The sequence below is a fragment of the Phlebotomus papatasi genome, chromosome 5, assembly GCF_024763615.1.
Source record: "Phlebotomus papatasi isolate M1 chromosome 5, Ppap_2.1, whole genome shotgun sequence".
In the NCBI taxonomy this organism is placed as follows: Eukaryota; Metazoa; Arthropoda; class Insecta; order Diptera; family Psychodidae; genus Phlebotomus; species Phlebotomus papatasi.
The window spans coordinates 3,766,741-3,781,816 of record NC_077226.1 but is presented as its reverse complement, the minus strand read 5'-3'; the positions used below and the strand labels follow the sequence as shown (position 1 = coordinate 3,781,816).

The following is a 15,076-nucleotide window of genomic DNA, read 5'->3' as shown; positions in this document are numbered from 1 at the left end:
TAATAATATTTTGAGGAGCTCAATTTGACTTTTACACCATATTCAGCGATTTAAACTACAATTCAGTGCCTTGATTTTAATTTTCGTGCACTGAATTCAATTTAAGACAGTTATTAAAGGGGATTATAATATTTAGAGGAGCTCAATTTGACTTTTGCACCATATTCAGCGATTTAAACTCCAATTCAGCGCCTTGATTTTAATTTTCGTGCACTGAATTCAATTGAAGACAGTTATTAAAGGGGATTATAATATTTAGAGGAGCTGAATTTGATTTTATACCATATTCAGCGAATTAAACTCAAATTCAGCGCTTCAATTTTAAACTTTTTCCGCTGAATTTAGTTGGTAACACTCATTGAAGGATAAAATAGTATTTTAAGGAGCTGAATTTGACTTTTATACCATATTCAGCGAATTAAACTTTAATTCAGCGTTTCAATTTTAATTTTCGTGCGCTGAATTCCGTTGGAAATAATCATTAAAGGGTAAAATAGTATTTTGAGGAGCTGAATTTGACTTTGAATGCCAAATGAGTGCATCATTAAAGGAGTAATAAGTAATCATTAAATGCTGCAATAATATTTAAAGGAGCTTATATTGTCCTTTAATGCAAATTTAGCGTCTTAAATGTCAATTGAGCGATGCTATCTAACTCTCTGAGCACTCAACTCCAGTAGCAACAATTATTCGAGGGCAAATTGATATTTTAAGGTGCTGAACTTGACTCTGAATTGAAAGTTTTGCATTTAATTCTTGATGTTAAAATTCTGAATTTGTTAAAAATTGTTTTTAAGTGGAAATTCAAACTGTTAAACTTCAATTCAGCGCTTGTATTTTGATTTTTGAGCGCTCTAGAGTGTTCAATTTGACTTTAAATTCAAATTCAGCGACTGCTGAATTTGCTTATGAATAATCATTGAGGTGGAGAATAATTTTTTTTAGATGTAAATAAATTTGGAGATAATGAATTTGGGTTCTAAGCCTAAATTCAGCGTTTTAAACGTCAAATCAGCGCTTCTACATTAGCCTTTGGGCGCTGAATTCACATGAAAATGATCATAGATTCACATTAAGGGTCTTAGGCTGCTGATGCTGCTTATTTCCAAATTCAGCGCTTTTAAATGTCAATTCAGCGCTTCTGTCTCACTCTTTGGACACTGAATTTGCTTATAAATGACCATACAGTCACGTTAATGGTCTTAAGCAGCTGATAAAATTTCTTATTTCCAAATTCAGCATCTGTAACGTCAATTCAGCGCTTCTGTCTAAGTTTTTTGGGCGCTCAATTTGCATATGAATGATCATAGAGGGTAATATTAATGTCTTGAGAAGCTGATACTGTTTCTTATTTCCAAATTCAGCGCTTTTAAATGTCAATTCAGCGCTTCTGTCTCATTCTTTGGACGCTGAGTTTGCTTATAAATAATTTTAGAGTCACATCAATGGTCTTAAGCTGCTGTTAATGTTTCTTATTTCCAAATTCAGAGTCCTTAGAAGCTGATACTGCTTCGTATTTCCAAATTCAGCATCTTAAACATCAATTCAGCGCTTCTATCTCAGTATTTGAGCGCTGAATTTGCTTATAAATGATCATAGAGTCATATTAATGTCTTAAGTAGGTTTTAATGTTTCTTATTCCAAATTCAGCGCTTATATTTTGTTTTTTGTGCGCTGAATTGGTTTATAAATTGTCACTAAAGGGCAGATTAATGTTCAAAAGAGGTTAATTTGACCTGCAATCCATATTCAGCCATACTTTTTTGATCTTTAAACAAATCTTTTATAGGTTTCAGCGAATTTTCTTGAATGCATTTGAGCGGAAAAGCAGAACGATGTCCTACATCGTGACGGAATGTCTAACACTATGGATTTTTAGTCAGAAAATTCAGGAAGATTTTTCCTTTTAAATGTGATTCACTTTGAGGGTGATTTTTATCTACAAATCCTCCCTATTCCTTCTTGGTCGTCCCCTAAAAGGACTATCAGGGAATACGGAAAAGGAAAAAAAAAAGAAAAAAAGATAAAATAAAACAGAGCCTGCAGTCGTCATTCTCGGCATTTTCGCCTCATTTAACATTCCTGGAAAATCTTCTCTTTCCCTCTCCCCTTCTTTACAACAGAATTTTCCGCGCGCGCCCTTTTAGGTGTCTTCGAAAATAATAAAATCCTATTAGGAAAAATCAGTGTGATGGAAAATACTTGGAAAATTACACATATACAGACAGATTTTTCTCCTTTTTCCTCCTTTCGAAATATCGTTTCTGTATCCCAAATATTCTTTTTTTTTTTGGTGTTGTTCATTCTTCCTCCTTCTCTCTCTCTCTCTCATTCTCACTCTCTCTGTGTGTTGTGTGGAAAAGCCCCAGATTTTCCACACAGTCCCCTTTTTCACTATTCTACGCATTTTCCGCCTCTACGAACAATTTTCGAAGGGAAATTCCAAACGACACGTGCTCCTGACAGTTTTGATGCTTATCTCCATCGCCATTCGCTTTGTTATATACATACTCCCCCCCCCTCCCACCCTACCACCCACATTTGATAGCCATCCTGGTCACTTTCACCAAAAAAAAAAAGGGACACCCAAGATAAAAGTCTAACCGATTTATCGAAATTCCAACAAAAAAATCCAAGGAGAAAGCCTTAGGATCCGGATAGAACCTAAATATTCTTGTAAGCACTACCAAAAACCTTTTCGTTGCATCACAAATTCACTGGATATGGCAAAATAAATACAAACACAACAAAATAGAAATGCTTAATTGAAGTTTAGATGCGCTGAATATGAATTAAAAGCCAAGTTAAATTTATTTAATTGTCTACTGGATTTTAATGGTTACTTATAATCAAATTTAGGGCACAGAGTTTGAATATAGAAGCGCTGAATTGGAGTTTAATTCGCTGAATATGATGTAAAAGTCAAATTCAACACCTCTAAATATTATTCTACCCTTTAATAACCGTTTCCAACTAAATTCAGCGCAAAAAAATTAAAATTAAAGCGCTGAATTGGTCTTTAAAGAGTTATATACGGTGTAAAAGTCAAATTGAGCTCCTCAGAGTACTATTTTACCCCTTACTAGTTATTTACAACTGAATTCAGCGTTCGAAAATTAAAATTGAAGCGCTGAATTGGACTTTACGCTGCTGAATATGGTGTAAAAGTCAAATTCAGCATTCAAGGAGCAAGATAGGAGCTCTAAATTTGAATTTAATCGCTCTCGTCTCAAGCACCGTTTTATGTTTCTATGCAAACAAACCTCTTATGATACCCCTCTCTTTCTCTCTCATTCCCTCTCTCTCTCTCTTTCACCTCATAAATTGCCAATTGTTTCTACAACAATTCAATAAACTAATTTCAATAATACCAGTATCAAATATCTCCAAAATGGGAGATTGATTAGAGAAAAATATAAGACAAGATTAGAAAATTGACCAAAGATCAAAATAAAGGTGATGAATTGACATTTAAAGGCTCTGATTTTGGAAATAAGAAACAGTATAGGCTTCTTAATACCATTAATATGACTCTATGATCATTTATATGCAAATTCAGCGCCCAAAAGTCACAAAACAAGCGCTGAATTGACGTTACAGATGCTGAATTCGGAAATAAGATGCAGTATAAACTTCCTAAGACGTTAATGTGATCCTTTATGATCATTCATAAGCAAATTCAGCGCTTAAAGACTAAAACGGAAGCGCTGAATTTACGATTGAGATGCTGAATTTGGAAATAAGAAACATTCTCAGGTGCTTAAGACCATTAATGTGACATTTATGATCATCTTTATGCAAATTCAGCGCCCAAAGAGTGAGATAGAAGCGCTGAATTGACGTTCAAGACGCTGAATTTGGAAATGAGACGCAGAATCAGCTCCCTAAGACACTTAATGTGACCATTTATGATAATTTTTATTCAAATTCAGCGCCCAAATACTGAGAAAGAAGCGCCGAATTGACATTTAAAAGCGCTGAATTTGGAAATAAGAAACATTATCAGCTACTTAAGACCATTAACGTGACTCTATGATTATTTATAGGCATATTCAGCGTCCAAAGACTAAGATCGAAACGCTGAAGTGGCGTTCAAGATGCTGAATTTGGAAATAAGAAGCAGTATCAGCAGCTTAAGACCTTTAATGTGATTCTATAATTATTTATAAGCAAATTCAGCGCCCAAAGACTCAGATAGAAGCGCTGAATTGACGTTCAAAACGCTGAATTTGGACTTAGAGCCCAATTCATTATCTCCAAATTTATCTACATTAAAAAATATGATGATTTATATGCAAATTCAGCGCCCAAAAGTTAAAATACAAGCGCTGAATTGACGTTTACAAAGCTGAATTTGGAAATAAGACACTTAATGTGACCATTTCTGATCATTTATAAGCAAATTCAGCGCCCAAAAACTGAGATAGAAGGAATTTAGGCTTAGAGCCACAATCATAATCTCCAAATTTATTTACATTTAAAAAAAAATCTGCACCTCAATGCTTATTCATAAGCAAATTCACCAGCCGCTGAATTTAAATTTAAACTCAAACTCAACACTTTAGAGCGCTCTAAAACCAAAATACAAGCGCTGAATTGAAGTTAAACAGTTTGAATTTCCACTTAAAAACAATTTTTAACAAATTCAAGCATTTTAACATCAAGAATTAAATGCAAAACTTTCAATTCAGAGTCAAATTCAGCACCTCAAAATATCAATTTGCCTTTGAACAATTGTTGAGTGCTCAGAGAGTTAGATAGCATCGCTCAATTGACATTTAAGACTCTGAATTTGAATTAAAAGACAAAACAAGCTCCTTTAAATATTATTCCAGCCTTTAATGCTTACTTTATAGGCAAATTCAGCGTTTTAAGAATAAAACTTAAGCACTCATTTGGCAATCAAAGTCAAATTCAGCTCCTTAAAATACTATTTTACCCTTTAATGACTGTTTCCAACTGAATTCAGCACATAAAGATTATAAAAGAAGCGCTGAATTGGAGTTTAGTTCGCTGAATATGGTGTAAAAGTCAAATTCAGCTCCTGAAAATATTATTTAACCGTTTAAAGACTGTTTCCAACTAAACTCAGCGAACGAAAATTAATACTAAAGCGCTGAATTGGAGTTTAATTCGCTGAATATGGTGTAAAAGCCACATTTAGTACCTATAAAACAATTATTTAACATCTAATGAAAATTCAAGAGCAAATTCAGCATTTGAAGATGAAGAATTAAGCGCTGAATTTGAATTCAGAGTCAAATTCAGCTTATTAAAACGATGATTTGCCTTTTCATGGTTATTTGTAACAAAATGCAGTGCCGCAAGATAAGACGGAAGCGCTGAATTTAATTTAAAAAATGCCTGACATTGTCAAAAAACGCTTAAAAAACTCTGCTACCAAGAAACTTCGGGTAAAATCGTTTGAGGCTTTTTTTTTGCATTTTCTGACGCTTTGGCTTTGTTGTGGCTACATTAGAAATTTATCAAATCTCAAAATAATTGCTCAAAAATCAAAATAAAAGCGCTGAATTGAAAGTAATCATGCTGAATTTGATTACAAATAATTACAAAAGGGTAGATAATTGTTTTAAAGACACTAAATCTGGCTTTTACACCATATTCAGCGACTTAAACTTCAATTCAGCTCTTCAATTTTAATTTTCGTGCGTTGAATTTACTTGGAGACACTCTTCAAAAGGCAGAATAATATTTTTAGGAGCTGAATTTGACTTTTACACTATATTAATCGAATTAAACGCCAATTCAGCGCTTCTGTATTGATGTTTAAGTCATTCTTTATGGTGTTCATTGACAATTCAGCTTCTTTTTAATATTAATTTACCCTTTAGTTATTATTTTAAATCAAATTCAGCACTTTGAACCTCAATTCACGCGCTTCTATCTTAATATTTTTTCATTCAATTTGATTTAAAAAATTAGTTAATGGAGGAATAATGTTTGAAGGAGCTCAATTTGACTTTTTTAAATCAATATTCAGCGCTTTAGATTTCAATTCAGCGCTTCTATATTGAACTTCATCTGCTCAATTTTACTTTATGCGCTGAATTTGATTAGAAATACTCATAAAAGGGTAGATAATTGCTTGAAAGACACTAGACGTGGCTTTTACACCATATTCAGCGCTTTAATTTTAATTTTCGTGCGCTAATTGTAGTTGGAAACAGTCATTACAGGGTAGAATAATATTTGAAGGAGCTGAATTTGACTTTTACACCATATTCAGCGAATTAAACTCCAATTCAGCGCTTCTCTCGTGATTTTTATGCGCTTAATTGACATTTAATGCGCTGAATTTGCATTCAGAACCAAATTCAGCTTCTTAAAACACTATTTTGCCCTATAATTGTTATTTTTAACCAAATGATTGATGTTAAGAGTGCTGAATTTGAATGGAAATAATCAAGTAAAGGGTAGATTTCTCGAAGATCTGAGTTTTTCAAATGAATTCGGCAAAAGGTGGCAGATAGAACTTACCTTTGCGGCTCCTACTACTGAGGATTGTGTCTGGGAGGACTGTGGTACTGCCAGCTGGTGCTGTTGCTAGGGAAAATGTTGCAATGGGCGTTGGGTACCAGGGAGCTGGTCGGGTCCAACATGTGGCACCAGTTGGAGCAGGTGGGACGGCCTGATGTCCATTGAAGAGTCTCAATTTGTCACAGACTCCATCACTGCTAGGTGCTAGATCATGAGCCTGACTAGGCTGAGACTGAAGCTGAGATTGAGCCTGTTGTTCCTTCTGAGCTGCTAGGTTCCGCAGTACCCTATTTATCGAGGACACCTGCAATGCAAACAAAAGAAAAACGGACAAGAAAATTAGAAAATTCAGGGGAAAAGTAAAAAATCTGATACAATTTGTGTAGCGAGAAGGGGAAAAAGGAGAGAGAGAAAGTGTGAGGACTACAGGGTTTCCCGGTTGGCACGTGACTCAAAAGATTCAGCATCTCATTCGACACGTGTCGGCCTTTATTGCAAATGACAGAAGTACCGAGGCATTTGTGTGAATTCAGGCGCAACAGAATCGACTACATTCTTTCCATTTCTTTTTTTTGTACGATATTGCCACAACTGCAAAATCTACGGAAAGATAGCACAAAATTTCTTCATAGGGGTCATTTGCAGTAGAAGAAGGAAAGTTTCTAACCAAATTCAGCGCAAAAAGATTAAAATTGAAGCGCTGAATTGGAGTTTAATTCGCTGAATATGGTGTAAAAGTCTAACTCAGCTCTTCAAAATATTATTTCCACCTTTAATGACAGTCTCCAACTAAATTCAGCGCAAGAAAATTAAAATTAAAGCGCTAAATTGGTTTTTGAAGAGCTGAATATGGTGCAAAAGTCACATTCAGATCATCCAAATAATATTCTACCCTTTAGTGACTGTTTCCAACTAAATTCAGCGCATAAAGATCACGAAAGAAGCGCTGAAATGGAATTTACTTTGCTGAATGTGGTGTAAAAGCCACATTTAGCAGCTTTAGCAAAATTATCTCCTCTTTAATAATTGCTTCCAACTAAATTCAGCGAACGAAAATTAAAATTAAAGCGCTGAATTGGAGTTTAATTCGCTGAATATGGTTTAAAAGTCAAATTCAGATCCTCCAAATATTATTCTACCCTTTAATGACTGTTTTCCAACTAAATTCAGCGGAAACAGTTTAAAATTGAAGCGCTGAATTGGAGTTTAATTCGCTGAATGTGGTGTAAAAGCCACATTTAGCAGCTTTAGCAAAATTATCTCCTCTTTAATAATTGCTACCAACTAAATTCAGCGAACGAAAATTAAAATTAAAGCGCTGAATTGGAGTTTAATTCGCTGAATATGGTGTAAAAGTCAAATTCAGATCCTCCAAATATTATTCTACCCTTTAATGATTGTTTTCCAACTAAATTCAGCGGAAACAGTTTAAAATTAAAGCGCTGAATTGGAGTTTAAACAGCTGAATATGGTGTAAAAGCCACATTTAGTATCTTTCAAACGATTATCTACCCCTTAATGATTATTTCTAACCAAATTCAGCGCATGAAGTAAAATTTCGCTGATGAAGTTCAAGATAGAAGCACTGAATTGAAATCTAAAGCGCTGAATATGGATATAAAACAGTAAAACTGAACTCCTTCAAACATTATTCCTCCATTTAGTAATTTTTAACATAAATTGAACGAAAAAATATTAAGATAGAAGTGCTAAATTGTGGTTCTAAGTGCTGAATTTGATTTAAAATAATAATTAAAGGGTAAATTAATATTAGAAAGAAGCTGAATTGTCAATAAACTCCATAAAGAATGACTTAAACATCAATAAAGAAGCGCTGAATTGGAGTTTAATTCACTGAATATGGTGTTAAAGCCACATTTAGTGTCTTTAAAAGAATTATCTACCCTTTAAAATTGTTTCAACTAAATCCAGCGCACGAATATTAAAATTGATGTGCTGAATTGGTCTTTAAAGAGCTGAATATTGTGCAAGAAACAAATTCAGCTCCTCCAAATATTATTCTACCCTTTAATGACTGTTGCCAACTGAATTCAGCGCAGATTGCGCTGTTTGAACTTCAATTCAGCGCTTCAATTTTAATCTTTTTGCGCTGAATTCAGTTGTTGACAGTCATTAAAAGTTAAAATAGTATTTTAGAGAGCTGAATTTGACTTTGAATGCCAAATAAGTGCTTAAGTTTTATTTTTAAAGCGCTGAATTTGCCTACGAAGTAATCATTAAAGGCTGGAATAATATTTAAAGGAGTTTATATTGTCTTTTAATTCAAATTCAGAGTCTTAAATGTCAATTGAGCGATACTATCTTACTCTCTGAGCACTCAAGTCCAGTAGCAACAATTATTCGAGGGCAAATTGATATTTTAAGATGCTGAATTTGATTTTTAATTCAAATGAGTGCTGAATTTGACTCTGAATTGAAAGTTTTGCCATTTAATTCTTGATGTTAAAATGCTGAATTTGTTAAAAATTGTTTTGAAGTGGAAATTCAAACTGTTAAACTTCAATTCAGCGCTTGTATTTTGATTTTTGAGCGCTCTAAAGTGTTAAATTTGACTTTAAATTCAAATTCAGCGAATGCTGAATTTGCTTATGAATAATCATTGAGGTGGAGAATAATTTTTTAGATGTAAATAAATTTGGAGATAATGAATTTGGGTTCTGAGCCTAAATTCAGCGTTTTAAACGTCAAATCAGCGCTTTTGTTTTAGTATTTGGGCTCTAAATTTGTATAAAAATGATCAGAAAGGGTAACATTAATATCTTGGAAGCTGATACTGCTTCTTATTTCCAAATTCAGCATTTTAAACGTCAATTCAGCGCTTGTATTTTGACTTTTGGGTGCTGTATTTGCATATAAATGTTCATAAATGGTCACATTAATGGTCTTAAGTACCTGATACTGTTTCTTATTTCCAAAATTAGCGTCTTAGACGTCAATTCAGCGCTTCTATCTCATTTTTGGGGCGCTGAATTTGCATAAAAATGATCATAAAGGGTCACGTTATTGACTTAAGAAGTTTGTACTGTTTCTTATTTCAAAACTCAGCGTCTTAAATTCAAATTCAGCGCTTCTATCTCACTCTTTTGGCACTGAATTTGCATATGAATGATCATAGAGTCACATTAATGGTATTAAGCAACTGATAATGTTTCTTATTTCCAAATTCAGCATCTCAATCGTAAATTTAGCGCTTCCGTTTTAGTCTTTAGGCGCTGAATTTGCTTATGAATGATCATAAAGGATCACATTAACGTCTTAGGAAGTTTATACTGCATCTTAATTCCGAATTCAGCATCTGTAACGTCAATTTAGCGCTTGTTTTGTGACTTTTGGGCGCTGAATTTGCATATAAATGATCATAGAGTCATATTAATGGTATTAAGAAGCCTATATTATTTTTTGTAGTAATTATATAGACTATTTTTTATGAGATTTTGATATAACAATAACCGGCACTGCTTCAGCATAAATTGGTTAATATTGTGTTCAAATTGAGCGCAACTTACGCTTAAAATAATTTCGCTTGTATGTAGTGCACTCATAGCTTCAACACGAAAAGAATAAATTACAAATAAAAAGCGCACAGCTTCAGCATAAGACGGTTAAAATTGAATGTAAAATCCTCACAGGTTCCGAACGAAACGTTTCGCAATTTTTATCGTTTTACTCAGATTTTGTGCAGATTTTATTAAAATCGATACAATATCGTAATTTTTGGATGATTTTTTGTTTAATACGTTAGTTACAGTTTAATAACAAAGAACGATGGTTTCTAGAATATGTAAAAATTGGCCTCAGATCAATGTCTAAGAAGGAGTACCCGATTTTCCATGGTAATTGTAGTGAAAAATTAAAAAAAAAATTTTTGAAAACATTATCATTACTATAGAATCAGTGTTAGCAAGAAGGGACTGATTCTCTTCATGAAAACATTATTTTCTGGGATGTGATGTCTTGGACAAGGTATATAACACGTCAAAAAAATTGTTGTAAAGAATTAAGAAATAAATCTTAATTTGAATGATTTTCACAATATTAATGATTAACGGAAAACACAGAGCAATTGGAAAACTCCCTGAACGTAGGTTAAAAAAATTATGTGTCATTTATATGGTTTATATTTATTCAACCTGGTAGAGGAAAATTTGAACTGGGGTTGCCAGTAAATTTCACCATGCATTTTCAACGACAAGTTTTACGGCAAAACGTCGCAAAATATTTTACAGATTATAAAGAAATCTTTGATTGAGTGAAAAACAAAAATTTACATTTGAAATTTGATGTATGTATATAAATCAATTTTAGATTTTTTACATTTTAACTTTACATGTTAAAAATGTAGTACATGTTAAAAGTGTTTTTTACTATGTAAAAAATGATGTAAAATGTAAAATGTAAAAAATTCGCCCAACCCTGCTTACAATACTATAACTTGGAGTTTTATAGAGTAAAATTCGAGCGTTTGCATGGCAATACTATTGTAAGTCATAATTTCATGTGTAAACAAAAGGTTATTATAAATTTTGACGCGAAGTCAATAGTCAATTTTCCATTATCAAAATAGTTAGAAAGTTTAGAAAAAAAATTTAAGCAAATTTGTATGCAAAAAATTATTAAATTTAATCATGTAATAATTGTAATTTCACAAAAAATAGTAGATAACAATTTTACCTGTGAATTCAAAAAAAAAAAAAATTGGAAAAGAGCTCAATAAAAATGTAAATATGTGATCTTATGTGATAGACAAATCAAATTTGTATATGGGGTTTATAAATGAAATTTGTATCTTGAATTCAATTCTTTGTATTAAATATTATTAAATTATTTCCTCGAGCAATCTTTCTAAAAAAAAAAAGAAAATTATTAAGATTTCTGGATATTTGACTATTTTGTTTACTTTACTTTTCTTTTGATTTAACCTTTTTTCTCAGGGAAATTTTAATATGTGTTTTAAAAGCACCTGGCAAGTTGACCTTTTTATATGGAGCTATTTGAAGCCAATTTCCTAAATTGATCTCGGACTCAGCTCACAGTGCGCCGAGGAAAAAATGTATTTAAACAAAAATTTAGTATATTTATCCCTCCATACGGAAAGGTATCTTATAATACGCAAAAACTTCTCGCTTTTTAGATATTTAAAAAAAAATCCCATATAAACTTAAGTGGGAGTATGAGAAAGTGGCTTCAAATTTCAGGAAACTTGCCAGGGACTAGGTTTTAAACCATACTTAACAAGAAATTTATCAATCATTCGTATTGCTGCTACAAGATTTAAACTTAAATTGTTGAAACTAGGCTCCATTTATATTTTTAATAAATCGGTAGGGGAAAGTACTCTCCCTTCGAACGTTCATGCCTTCGAATAATATGAATTTTCTTTAGGTTTTCCTAAGAGACTTAAACATTTCTATTAAATATTAGTTGGCTTATCATCAATTGTTGATAATTCCGTAATAGTTTAGTGTAAATTTCTTACGAAAAACAAAATAATTTCACATTATTCGAAGGCATGAACGTTCGAAGGGAGAGTACTTTCCCCTATAACAAATTCAATATAAATAATATTTCTATTGTAAGTCATTTTAATTATCGAGTTCTGATGTTTTTTTTCCAAATTATAGTATTGTATGTCGACTTATCACATGCATCTTGTTAAAAATTCCGAGCTAGATTATGATAAGACGAGATACATTACAGATTTTTCTGACTTTGTTAAATTTTCCAAAAAAAAAACTAATAAATGGACACTTTTGTTGCATTTTTCCACTAAAACTACCATCGTGGTACATGTTTCATGGGGAAGTATACTTACATTTTTCTACGGTATATTGCAAAAAGTAGAGGTAAACTAATTGCAGTAAAATTTTTATAGCTTAATATTGTATCTCAAACTTTAAAACTTCTCTCCTGAAAAGTTGCATTTTAGACTTACAATATAGTCTTCTTCGGAACCGGATCCGTGTAGATCATTATTTGTGTATTTCAAAAACAAATAATTATTTTACAAGATGTTAAAAAAAATAGTTGTTTTCCAAAAAGTTGTTCATTTTTCATGCGCACCAAAAGTTTGTTGCCCCATTTGAAAAGTTAGTTAAAATGGTCAGAATATGTGCAAGAAGCATCATGTTATTCAGTTTATTTATTTTGAATTTAAGTCCTTTGATAGACAAATGATGGGTTTGGACATTTTTAATGTTATCAATGGTAAATAAGTATATGTATATAAAAGTGATTATAGATAACAAGAAATAATCTGTTTTTTTGATAAATTTATAAATTAGGTTAAAAATGGCAAATTACAAAAAACCTTAAAGATGGGAAATTGTCCAGAGATACTATTAGAATGAATCTGTGTCGTTAAGTGTCAAATTTTATGGAAAATCGTGTCAATTTATACATAAAATATTCAAAAATTTATGGTATACCGAGAAAAATGGAATTTATTTAAATTGAATATTTTGCATTTAATGTTAAAAATTCTGGGTAAATATTCGAATCAATTGACTTTTCTTTCAATACAAACGAAATAATTTTGATTTTGAAAGTAATAACAATAATTTCAAATATTTTTACATTCATACGGAGAATAAATAATTTTTCTTTTAGCGCGAATGTTTAAATATTTGAAATAAATACCTCAGCTTTTGAATCAAAGATAATATATGGTAAAAATAACAATTATACATTGAAAATGAAAAACTACACATTTATATTAAATGTGTAACGTTGTGTTGTCAAAAATAAAATTTTACTTTTGATTTAAAAGTACTGTTTTATGAAATCAAATGCAACAAGCATTTATTTAATAGGTAAAATTTAATATTGACATTTTTGTATACATCTTAATATTATCTGTATTTATTTCAAATGAAAAATACTTTTTAAACAATTATTTCAAAATTTTATTTCAAATGATTTTTTTTTCTATCTAAACATTAAATGACCAGGTATTAAATTGAATTGTGAGAAACTTTTCTGTATAAAATATGCATTTCATTTAAATGTAAAAATGAAATAACTTTGAGTAAATATTTGATACGAATGGTTTTTGTCGTTAAATACAAATAACAGTGGTTTTTACATTTACTGCAGTCGTTATAATTTGAAAAATTATTCATTTAAATTAGGGTGAAAATAAAATTCCTTTCATCATAAATATCAATACGTTTTAAGTGAATAACTACTTATTCTAATCGAATACAATATGTAAAAATAATTACATTTTATTATTTAAACTTAAACTTTAGCCAAATGAAACAACATGTCATTTGCAACTAATTTCACATTTTCGTAAAAACCCTCTTTTTTGTTTTCTCAATAGCTTGGTCTCTATGGCATCAATCACGCTCAAATTTCAGTATGTTATAGCTGGGCCTTAGAGCTTCGACTAAAAAAAAAAAACGCAAAACTTCCCGGGCTAGAATCAAATTATTTTTCTTTAAATGGTTATAGCTCTGTTTCTAACTCTCATAATTTGATCAATGAGGGCGTTTTGGTAAACTTTCGTGAAATGCCCATCTCCTTTTAACTTATAAGTTCGTAAAACTACAGCTAGGGGTGCTATAATTAAAAAGAAAACTTTCCAATTTTCTAAGTTAATTAGCTCCGGCTCTATAGCACGGATCGGACTGAAATTTTGGTAGAGGGAGCGGATTGAGCTAAAAATTCTTCATGAATCTCTCTTAAACATGCCTAAGAAACTTACTTATGTTATAAAGAATAAGGTAAATACCAATTATTAAAGCATTCTTATTGATTAGGTTTTTTAAATTTTCATTTTAAAAAAATTGAATGAATTTCGCTCTAAATCATCCAAAAATTTAATATTTGGCTAGCGTACACGCACGAACGCAAATGCACGAGGGTCAGTGTATTGTGTTCTTCAAATGACGTGTTTGCATAAAATAAATAATATTAGTTTCTATATGCATTGATTATAACAATTAATAATTTGAATGAAATTTATATTTATTTAGAATGAAAAACCAATCAAATCTAATACTATTTTTTGAATCAATAGCATAAGTATTTGAAAAAAAGGAAATTACATTCAGATGTATGACTGATTCTATCGGTACGGAAAACATTAAAACGAGTCAGTCTTGAAGAAACCGCTGAGTTGAAAAGTTGTCACACAAATTATTTCCAATCTATTTGAAAATGAAAAAAAAAACTAAAAAAATGTTAGAGTGAATAAGTAAACTTATAAAGTGGCAAAAATCATCAAGTGATCGACAAAGAAATTTGATAAAGTGTTGGAAATCGTTAGATTGGGTAAGTAAAAAAATATTTGCCAGAAAAGTATTAATCATATTCGGTAAATTAAATTAAATTTATTTCTTCTTTTAAGCTAAAATGGAATGTCAAACTTTTTATTATTTTATTTAAATTTAAAATTCGTCATAAGAATTTTTTATTATTTAATACTTTACTAACGATTTGTAATTTTCAATATTTTTCAAGTTCAATCGATGATCCTGATTGCAAGTCATTGTTGATTGGAAACGTCCGTGAGCAGAAGCTGGAAAATTATCCCCATCTGTTTTATCGAACTACT

General features: G+C 31.3%; 1 protein-coding gene across 1 annotated transcript in view; it reads right to left on the bottom strand.

The window, feature by feature from the left end:
- The window catches only part of LOC129808677 (paired box protein Pax-6-like), a 60,755-nt gene that overhangs the window by 6,222 nt on the left and 39,457 nt on the right, over positions 1–15,076 (bottom strand). Inside the window, exon 4 of the mRNA XM_055858448.1 lies at positions 6,499–6,802. Within this exon, the coding sequence (XP_055714423.1) occupies positions 6,499–6,802 (304 nt within the window). The remainder of the gene's footprint in view (positions 1–6,498; positions 6,803–15,076) is intronic.